General features: G+C 39.3%; 1 protein-coding gene across 2 annotated transcripts in view; it reads left to right on the top strand.

Annotated features, from left to right (window-relative positions):
• The window catches only part of ADAMTSL1 (ADAMTS like 1), a 918,974-nt gene that overhangs the window by 658,504 nt on the left and 249,713 nt on the right, over positions 1-10,757 (top strand). For both annotated transcript variants that reach the window (XM_063455242.1, XM_063455243.1), the window contains one exon: positions 6,113-6,158. In XM_063455242.1, the coding sequence (XP_063311312.1) occupies positions 6,113-6,158 (46 nt within the window). The remainder of the gene's footprint in view (positions 1-6,112; positions 6,159-10,757) is intronic.

Below are 10,757 nucleotides of genomic sequence, written 5' to 3'. Positions count from 1 at the left end.
TCTGCTGGCACAAAGGAGATTAACCACTTTTTAACTGCACTCATTTGGAAACAAATGTTGTCTTGGATATACTGCGCAAGTATGGTAATTATTTGCATTACATCATCTTATTCTATTTCAGTAAAGAAATAAAGAATTTACGTTTTCAACATATCTAAGTTAACCTAATGTTTCCCTCGTATTTTGAATGTTTCTCTTCTTTCGATAATGACAGTGAAGTCCTATTTAGTGTGTACAGCTAACCTAGCAGGGGGTATTATTATTATTTATTATTATTATTGCCATTTATATAGCGCCAACATATTTCATAGCGCTTTACATTATTATAAGAGGGGGGGATTTAACAATAAATGAGACAATTACAAAAACCTACAGGAACAATTGTTGAAGAGGACAACCTTATAGTCTGGAGGATGTGGGGTATAAAACACACTAGGACCGGAGAATAGCAGTCAAGCAAGGTTATATCAGCACTTTTAGTCTGGGTTTTTTCACATTTCAATGACGGTGAGAGGCCCAGGCTGTTGATGCACTGTGAGGACTGGGTTTGGAACCACTGGTCTTTAACATGGTCTGCACACTATCCTAATGAAGAAGCATGCATCTACAAAAAAATAATATTCTGTATGGCAATTATTTATAAAATGCTTTATTGTTCTACATACATTGATATCCATGTATTATAAGGCTTTAATCTTTGACAGATAATTCCAAAATCTATTACAAATTTCAAACTCTAGTTGTCTGTTTTTGCTTATAAATCCAGGTTATGTTATGACATGCATGATTTTATTCCCCTTTCTTGACCAAAGAATTGCAGACTAAACAAAGCTGCTTAGCATGCTCCACCCAGTAAAATGATGTCTTGCTTGAAATTGCAAAGCCTTGTTTGCTCGGTTGGTCTGAAATCAAATTATGAAAGAAAGTGTGTTATGCTTACCCCCCGCTCCCTCCACCAGACACACGCAAAACAAGTAAAACTAAGTCCAGGATACATGGAAGTCTGACTTTTGGGCAGTAATAATGCACACAGGTAGAAGTGAATGCTGTTTTGGATAACACAATTCATTGTCATTGTTTTGTCTATTTTATGTTTGTATGGGTTGGCATGATGATGTAAGATTAATTAATTTGAATGAAAGTGTTGGATATGTTTGTGTAGTTGTTAAATACAGAGAGGTGTTAAATACATAAAATCGGTAGGAAAGTGTTATGTGCTCTGCTGGTATGGAGGTGTGAAATACATAAATTCTCATGGAGCGGTAGATACATAAAATGGGATGGAAATTTCAGATGCATAGATTGGCATGGATGTATCTGTTTCTAAAGTAGGGACGTGTGAGATACATGGATTTGCTGCAATATGTCAAATAGAATGGTATAAAAGAGGCAACACATGGATTTGTGTGAAGATACAAAGCAAGATATACCTATACCTAAAAAATACAAAAGAAAATACGCTCATAGGGGATTAACGTTGATATAATAAGATGCCCCTTATTTATATATCACACTCACAAGATTGAGGTTGTTTTCAAGCCCATCAAAATTATGTGGATTCTCTTGGATCCCTCGTTGTTAAAGGAATGGATATTACATGCAAGAGATGAAAGATGACATAGTGTAACACTGTTTTGAAAAAGTATAAATTGGCTTTAATGGTTGCACTTACAGCATAAAAGGTGTAAAAAGGCCCATCAATACAAATCTGTCGTCCAGACAATGCAGGGAACGAAATCCTTGTAGAGATCTCAGCCAGATAGACAAATATAAAATCAAATAAAATTAAATAAAAGTTCAAATAACTCTACGCGTTTCGTCTGTCTTAGCAGACTTCCTCAGGAGTGATGAAGTGCTTCAAATCTTCTGGGTACTTTGTCCTCCATTTATAGGTCCTCCCGCCGTTTTTTCGGATCAGAATCAGCTGTAACTCATCTGTTATATTTCGGTCCGTAATGGTTTCCCATATATGGAGTTCCGGAGCGTCTCTGTGGAACGCACGTGCGTTCCACCAACCCGGAAACGTCCACCTTCATGTCAGCTGGGCGGAAGTCATCGGCTATAGGACGCAATGCGTCTCACTGGAACGCACGTGCGTTCCATCTCGCCCCCACGAAGCAGTCATCATGAAATAAAATTAAACAAATACATGGTATTAGAAATTTGTTCAAATCATTGTCATTATTAGCCAATATAAAGGTATGTACTAAAACTACAGTTATACTCTAAAATATATTCTGAAGGAGTAAGGCACTCATAGCGTTTCGTGGTCTTAAAGTGGTATCAGTATTTATCACACATAGTGGTATCAATATTTATCACATATAATGATTCTGTACTCATTCTTCACATTCCTTGTTCACAATCTATTTGTGGGGAGTATCTTTTAGATGTAAAAAGATATCCAAGATTAAATCAAGTAGAACATCACAATACAGGAATTAGATACAAAAAAATAAAGGTAGTAATAAAGTAGAAAAAATAGGATACAACAGCTGGAATAAGTGCACGGTGGAGAAACAGAGAGAGGGATTCTGGACTACAAAATAAGCCTAATGGAAATAAAAGTGAAGATGCAAATACGAATAAAAATAAAAATAAATATAAAAATAAAAATAAAAATAAAAATAAAAATAAAATTAAAATCAAATACCCGTAGAAAGCATTATACTATTATAAAAAACAAACTAAATCAAAATCCACATTCAGCCCTAGGGGCTGAAGTGTTTGCAGCTTATGAATCCAGAATCCCTCCCTCTGTCTGAGTTTCATCATAATATCCCCTCCTCTTATGTCCAAATTCACCCGTTCGATAACAACCCAGGATAAATTATGGGTCTTAAATGCTGGGCATACATTGCAATGTGTGGGGACTGAGTGGTTCCTAACCCCCTTCTTTATGTTGTTTAGATGTTCTAGAAAACGTATTTTAGCCTTGCGTCCTGTTCTCCCCACATATTGCGCTCCGCAGCCACAGCTAAGTAGATATACTACGTTGGTGGATAAGCATGTGGCATGACCCTTAATTTTGAATTCCTCTCCCGTTGTTGTACTTTTAAAGCCTGAGATATGACTTGGCATGAATCTACAAGCCTTACATTTTCCGCATGTATAAAAACCCTTTCTACTGTTCTTTTCCTCCCTAGTTTTGTTAGAAGGTTTAAATAGACTAGGTGTCAAGTGGGTTGAAAAATTTCTCCCTTTTCTATAAATAACTTTAGGGATGTCTGGTAGTTGACATCTCAGAAATTCGTCCTGTTGTAAAATGGACCAATGTTTTTTAAAGATCTTATTGATGTGGAATGCTTTCGAGTTATACTGTGTATTAAATGAGAACTCAAAGGGATTCTTTTTATTCGGTAATTTTTTATTATTCGGTAATTTTTTATTCCTATCCACCAGGAGATCTCCCCTGTTGACATTTTTAATCTTTTGCACCTCGGTTTGTAATTGATCTTTCTTATAACCCTTTTCTACGAATTTTCTAGTGAGGAACTCTGCCTGCTCTGTATATAGTTTTACGTCTGAACAGTTTCGTCTCAATCTGGTGTACTGGCTCTTCGGAACGCCTGCAAGCCACTTGGGATGATGTCCACTATCCGATTGGATGAAACTGTTCATATCCGTAGGCTTGAAGTATGTTTTAGTTCTAATCTCCAGGTCTTCGATAAAGATCGTCAAGTCCAGGAAGTCTATAGTAGTATGGTTAAAGATGGGTGTGAATACCAATGAGAATGTGTTATCATTTAGATAAGAAAAGAAATGTATCAATTTTTTTTTTAACAACGAGGGATCCAAGAGAATCCGGATAATTTTGATGGGCTTGAAAACAACCTCAATCTTGTGAGTGTGATATATAAATAAGGGGCATCTTACTATATCAACGTTAATCCCCTATGAGCGTATTTTCTTTTGTATTTTTTAGGTATAGGTATATCTTGCTTTGTTTCTTTGTATTTTGAGGATTAAGAGGAATCCTTTTGCTATACCTTACCATACGAAGGGAAGTAATTATCCTTTTGCATATTTTTCACATACTGCACTTGGGTGGTCTAAAACTTGCATTTCTATATTTGTGTGAAGATGTAGGATATATTAAAAGGACACTCTGGTCACCAGAACCACTACAGCTTAATGTTTATTTATTTATTTATTTTATTTATTTACTTATAACATATTTTACCAGGAAAGATACTCTTGTTTTCAAGTATGTCCTGGGTTGTAGTGTAGTGGTTATGGCGTCTTTAATCTGTCCCTGCATGTTTTTCAATGTTATTGCTGCCTTTTCAGAGAAAAGGTGGTGTTTACATTGGTATCTAGTAACGCCTAGTAATCACTCAGACGGCCACTAAAGCGGGGCTGGTCACCTACACAGCCACAGCAGCACTATAGTGTCAGGAATACATGTTTGTGTTACTGATGCTATAGTGTTCCTTTAAATGCCAGTTATATGGAATGCATGCTTAGAGTTGTGAGATAAGTTGGTGTAGGCAGGGTATTCAGTGTATGAGGTGGATTAAAGGTATTCAATACCTGAGTTGGCATGGAGATGTCTGATACACATTTGGGTATCAGTGTGTCCGATGCATGGCTTGGTATGACAGCCTTTGACACATAGACCACTATGGTATGATGAGATGGCATTCAAATATCAGATACAGAGCATTTGTATTCTGAAGAGTCTGTTAAACAGTCACCCAGATGTTTGGGTGTAGCGGTGATCATGTATCTGAGTGATACTATGGACATGCAGCAAGCGTGTATGCTTGGGAGATTTCATTGCTTTCCTATGGAGACCATTGTGGTATGCACAGTTAAGCTACGAGCACTTAAATTGACTTAATTGTAAGAGAAAATTGCACCACTGTGCATTGTAATAACCAGAAGTTTTTTTTAGTGTTTTTAGCGGTTCATTTACTGTTGGATATTAATGCTGAAGCTGGGGTACAGGATTCTATTTGCAAAATACATTGTAAACCAAGGCAGCTGAACTGAACGCATGCCAGACTTAGAGACCTAGGTACAGTTTGGCTATTTTGGCCTTCGATTTTTACATTTTAAATTCATGTATAATTCTATTTGAATTCTTACTTAAAGGACCACTATAGTGTAAGGAAAACATACTCGTTTTCCAGGCACTATAGTGCCCTGAGGATGCACCCACCCTCAGGGTCCCACTCCCGTGGCGCTGAAGGGGGAGGAAGGGGTTAATCCCTTACCTTTTTTCCAGCGCCGGGCTCCCTCGGCACTGGGGACTCTCCTCCCTCTTCTGACGTCCCTGGCTGAATGCACCTGTGCGGCAAGAGCCGCGCGCGCATTCAGCCAGTCCATAGGAAATCACAGTGAGAAGCGTGGAAGCGCCTCTAGCGGCTGTCAATGAGACAGCCACTAGAGGCTGGATTATCCCTAAAGTAAACATAGCAGTTTCTCTGAAACTGCTATGTTTACAGAAAAAAGGGTTAAACCTAGCTGGACCTGGCACCCAGACCACTTCATCAAGCTGAAGTGGTCTGGGTGCCTATAGTGGTCCTTTAAGTGAAGACCCCTGTAAATGTGCGTTCAAATCAGTGTGCATAAGTAAGATACATTGTTCTAAATTATATTATGGCTACATAAATTGTAATTAGTAAGTCACCTAAAATGTGAAAAGCCAGACCCTGGCCACATCCCAACTCACATCCCTAACATTAACGTGCTCCTCTTTGTTGATTTGAAACGCTGGGAGATATGATGCTGATACCTAGCTTTCACATTTTATGAATAAGGCAATGGGTTTGCTAAGCAGATGTTTAGTAATTTCTTGAGAGACGCTTTTGGACCTCTAAGTACTTAAAGCGGCACTGTCAGGCTGAACTTACCTTTCTCCTATTGTTTCTTCTTCTCTTCCTCTCCCAGAATCTGTTCCTTTTTTTTTCTTAATTTCTGATCTTAGAGATAGCAATAGGAGGAAGGTAAGTTCGGCATGACAATGCCGTTTTAGGTACACTTTCTCCCCACCATTTAGTACAAAAGTAGGAACTGAATATTCTTTTTTGGGCGTTGAATAAAAGCTCTCCAACTCGTCACTGCTTTTTACAGATTTTCCTAAATGCATTATTTGTTATTTCCACAGAAGCTGTGAAGGGCGTAATATCCGATATAGGACTTGCAGCAACGTGGTAAGTTTTTCCTGTACTTTTTTAATTTTTTTTTTTTTTGTTCAGTGCGTTATCCTTATTTGTTTTGATGAGTTGTTTCAAAATGTATGGGTTGGCTGAGATAGGATCTCAGACTGGATATATGCTATTATTATTATTAATGTTATTATTAATATGTACAACTGGGAGTCATATTTTATTGTCATATTTTAGTATGGCAGCAGAATGAAAAAGACCAATCCAAGGCTTGAATGCTGTGTTCTCCTGATCTCTTTAATGTTTCTTGTCTATCACTTTATGTCAATTTCTACATTTATTTATTTTAGAAACCATTATGACTATTGAGAATTCATCCCTTCTGCTACATTTTTGATCCAAAGTTTCTTGGGAACCATATAGATATACAAAATAAAACAACAAAGAAAGAGTTCAATATCTTCCAATATTTTGTGGTACTTTTAAATTGCAAGTCTTATATGGTCCTACTCACATTTTATGGAGCTAAGACCAGCTCTAGTATGATGGGCGTACAGTGGTATAATCCCCACTCGTAGGATACGTTTGGTAGTGTAGTCATCAGCCCATCATCCCAAAAATGACAAAAAATTACAACAATAGTGCTCACTGTGTACACTAAACCAGGAGTAATACATAAGCATAAATGTACTCATATTTAATTGAGCAGAAACACTGCTCAATGAATAAGGCGTAAGAGGTAATTCTCCCACCTAGGATTCTTTTGGACATCCTCTCTGGACTGATGAACAGGATGCCAGGCAAAAATAAAAAAGCAATAAAAAAGGAAAATGGCAAAATCACAGGATAAAAGTAGCCAAAATCACTTTAATTAAAATGCTTTAAAAATTCCACAACGGGGGCGGAGCCTGGCAGCCATCCTGTACAGACGCCATCTAAACTTGCTCTCCCATAACCAGGAACAATCCGTCGATTATCCCCAACACCAAGCACCATCCAGCAGAGAAAAATAGCCAGTGTTGATCAGCGTTCCCTACCGCATCGATTGATGCCTTTTTTCCAACCACCCAAGCAGCATAGGCAACGGCGCAAATCCGCGGCCTACCGCGCATCGCCAATCCAGGGCCTGGAGGCCTATCTTGACGGAAGCCTACTCGGGTACCAAGCACCCAACTTGAACCCGGATACCACGAGTATGGGCCGGCGATCAAACAAACCCACGGCAAGCGCGACCACACAATCCAGGGACATTGGCGAGATGTGGCTCCGACCGGCACAAACCGAAATGGCGCGCACCACACACCGCTCACCTATCAGGCAAACATCCGAACCTGACCGCGAGGAGCCGACTACAAATATGACTCCCCCGGCAGACTGCATACTGCCACACGAGGCTCAGGATGACTTGGCCCCCACAACTAAAGGCGACCTGAAAACACTCTGGACCAACATACAACAACTGTTGGCGGCTGATGTCGCTATGGTCAAAAAGGACATACAATCAGTCACGGAGAGAGTGGGTACAGTGGAAGCTGATCTCACCACCATCCATGACACAGTGTCCACCCTCCAGGAATCGATGCAACGCCTACAGGCAGAACAGCATGTACTCGCCGGCCAAATTATGTCGTTGGAAGACGAACAGCGCCGGAATCACATCAAAATCCGGGGCATCCCAAACGCAGTCACGACTGAGGAACTGCCGCAGTATGTAAGGCGACTACTCACAACACTGCTAGCCAGAGGCGGCTCTAGACTTTTTGAGGCCTTAGGCGAAAATCAAATATGAGGCCTCCCACGCGCGATAAAAAAAATAAGCAGGCGATATTAAAATTAACTGTATAAATTGCATATTTTAAGGCAAACATTAATAAACCTCATAGTATTCAAAGTTATTTTTGTTATTAAATTATTCTACATACAATGGGTATTGCTAAAAAGTTTGTGCCTGACTACTCAGTTATTCTTGTTGGTGTCTCCTAAAACTGAAATAAAGTTGTCAACAGTGTATTAAAAGAACACTATAGTATCAGGAACACAAATGTGTATTCCTGACCCTATCGTGTTAAACTATTTAGCCCCTCTCCCCCTCAATGTAGCAAAAACATACTTATTTCTAGAGCTGCCAGCGCTGGATCCGCCCAATTGGCTAACATAATCTAAACTGATGATCTCAGTCAATCACAATGCTTTCCCATAGGAAAGCATCAGATTGGCTGAGATCTTCAATTTTGATGTCAGCCAAGGAGTCAAGTCAGGGGCGGCTGCCATGGTTAATTTTCTTAGTCATAAAAAACTAAACCTTTCTTACCTGAGAGAGATGAAATGAGAGGGACCTCACAATTTGGTGTCCAGTGTCCATGCAGCCCTGAGCAGCTTGAAAAGTAGACTGAGAGACGGCTCACTTGTCCACAGTCTCAAGACAGCTGCCTTCGCCCTTTACAGGCTTCTTCCTGCAAAATAATTAAAAAAAGATTTTTGAAAAAAGAGACACGACTTAAGCAGTTTTTTTTTAAATGTTCTCTAAAACAAATAATAAAAATTAAATAAATATATATAAAATTAAATAAATAAAAAAAATATAGATAAATATATATATATATATATTTTTTTTTCTTATTTTTTTCTCAACTCCAATTAATACTTTGGTTTAACTTTCTGATTGGGGCACCAATGATAGGCTAAGAACATCATCTGAGAGCTTAGCCTAGAAGTAGTTCCCCATTCACAAAAACAGAGTGAGAAAAATATGAATGGCATGTTTCCCACTCTGTTTTGTGATTGGCTGAGCCAGCCAGCGGCTTCCTGATTCAACCATTAAACTACATTGGAAGTAGTGAGAAAAAAAGGTTTCTTACCTGAGAGAGATGAAATGAGAGGGACCTCACGATTTGGTGTCCAGTGTCCATGTAGCCCTGAGCAGCTTGAAAAGGAGACTGAGAGACGGCACAGTCTCAAGACAGCTGCCTTCGACTTTTACAGGCTTCTTCCTGCAAAGTAATATAAAATGGTTTTTTGTTTGTTTGTTTTTTGAGTTTTTTAATACGATAATACTATAGAAATACTATACTGTAATTATAACATATATTACATATTATCTTAATATTATTGTTAATATTAACAATTACTATATTATTAATGATTATAATTAATATAATTATAATATATTATATAATATATTATAATTATTATAATTATAGTAAATTATATAATTATTATTATATTATTATTAATATTTAATATTGTTATGTAATTTTGTATTTGATATACCACCATTATTCTGTGAAAAGATGGGGGGGTACAGCTCTCCTGCTTTTTTCTCTCTTCTACTCTGCTCTCCTTCCCTTTACTTTCTTTTCATCTGCTCTCCTTCCCCTTTTCTTTATTTTCATCCGCCTTCCTTCCCCTTTATTTTTATCTGCTCTCCTTCCCCTTTTCTTTATTTTCATCCGCCTTCCCTCCCCTTTATTTTTATCTGCTCTCCTCCTTTTCTTTATTTTCATCCGCTCTCCTTACCCTTTTCTTAATTTTTATCTGCTCTCCTTCCCCTTTATTTTTATCTGCTCTCCTTCCCCTTTTCTTTATTTTCATCTGCTCTCCTTCCCCTTTATTTTCATCTGCTTTCCTTCCCCTTTATATTTATCTGCTCTCCTTCCCCTTTATTTTTATCTGCTCTCCTTCCCCTCTTCTTTATTTGTATCTGCTCTCCTTCCCCTTTATTTTTTTCTGCCCTCCTTCCCATTTTCTTTATTTGTATCTCCTCTCTTTCCCCTTTATGTTTTTCTCTGCTCTCCTTCCCCTTTTCTTTATTTGTGTCTGCTCTCCTTCCCCAATCCCCTTTACTTTATTTTCATGTGCTGTCCTTACCTTTTTCGCTCTTCTCCTCTGCTCTCCTTCCGTTTTCTATCTTCTCCTCTGCTCTCCTTCCGTTTTCTATCTTCTCCTCCGCTCTCTTTCCTTCACCAGCAGCTATTCTTTCTTTTTCTTCTCTTCTTCTTCCTCTTTGTACCGCAGGCGGGGGAATTCAGGGGGAGGGGTTACGCCGTCGCGTCGTGACGTCATCGCTAATCGGCCTTGCGGATTGGCCGATTAGCAGGTTAGTGGCAGGAGGAGGGGAGGGTACTCACTCCACCACGGAACCCATGTGAGAGGGTTCGATCTTGTCAGCGCCAGCGCCGCGGCAATGCGGATGCGGCCGCCGGGCATGAAAGGATTTTAATAATCTTTTATTTTTTTTACCGCAGCGGCTCTCTAATTACATGGTTTAGGCGGCCGCGAGGCCCCTTTTAGCGCGAGGCCTTAGGCGGCCGCCTAAACCGCCTAATTAGAGAGCCGCCTCTGCTGCTAGCCACAAAAAAAATAACCCCGGACGGGATTTACAGAGTGACCAGCTCTACCCGCATACCACCCAACATGCCTAGAGATGTTATCCTGCGCCTGGCGACAACATCAGACAAAATTCAAACAATGAACGCAATAAAAGGCAAAACTCCTCTGGCCTTTGAGGGCTCTCAGCTCTCCTTTTTCCAGGATGTCACAAGAGCCACACTATTAAGGCGAAAGACATTCGACCCTGTGACAACGACCCTGCGGAAGGCCGGCATCGCTTACAGGTGGGGAACCACGGGCGCTCTACTTGTCCAC

The sequence above is a fragment of the Pelobates fuscus genome, chromosome 5 (assembly GCF_036172605.1).
Source record: "Pelobates fuscus isolate aPelFus1 chromosome 5, aPelFus1.pri, whole genome shotgun sequence".
In the NCBI taxonomy this organism is placed as follows: domain Eukaryota; kingdom Metazoa; phylum Chordata; class Amphibia; order Anura; family Pelobatidae; genus Pelobates; species Pelobates fuscus.
The sequence above is the reverse complement of the archived record's forward strand: the minus strand, read 5'-3'. Positions and strand labels throughout refer to the sequence as shown.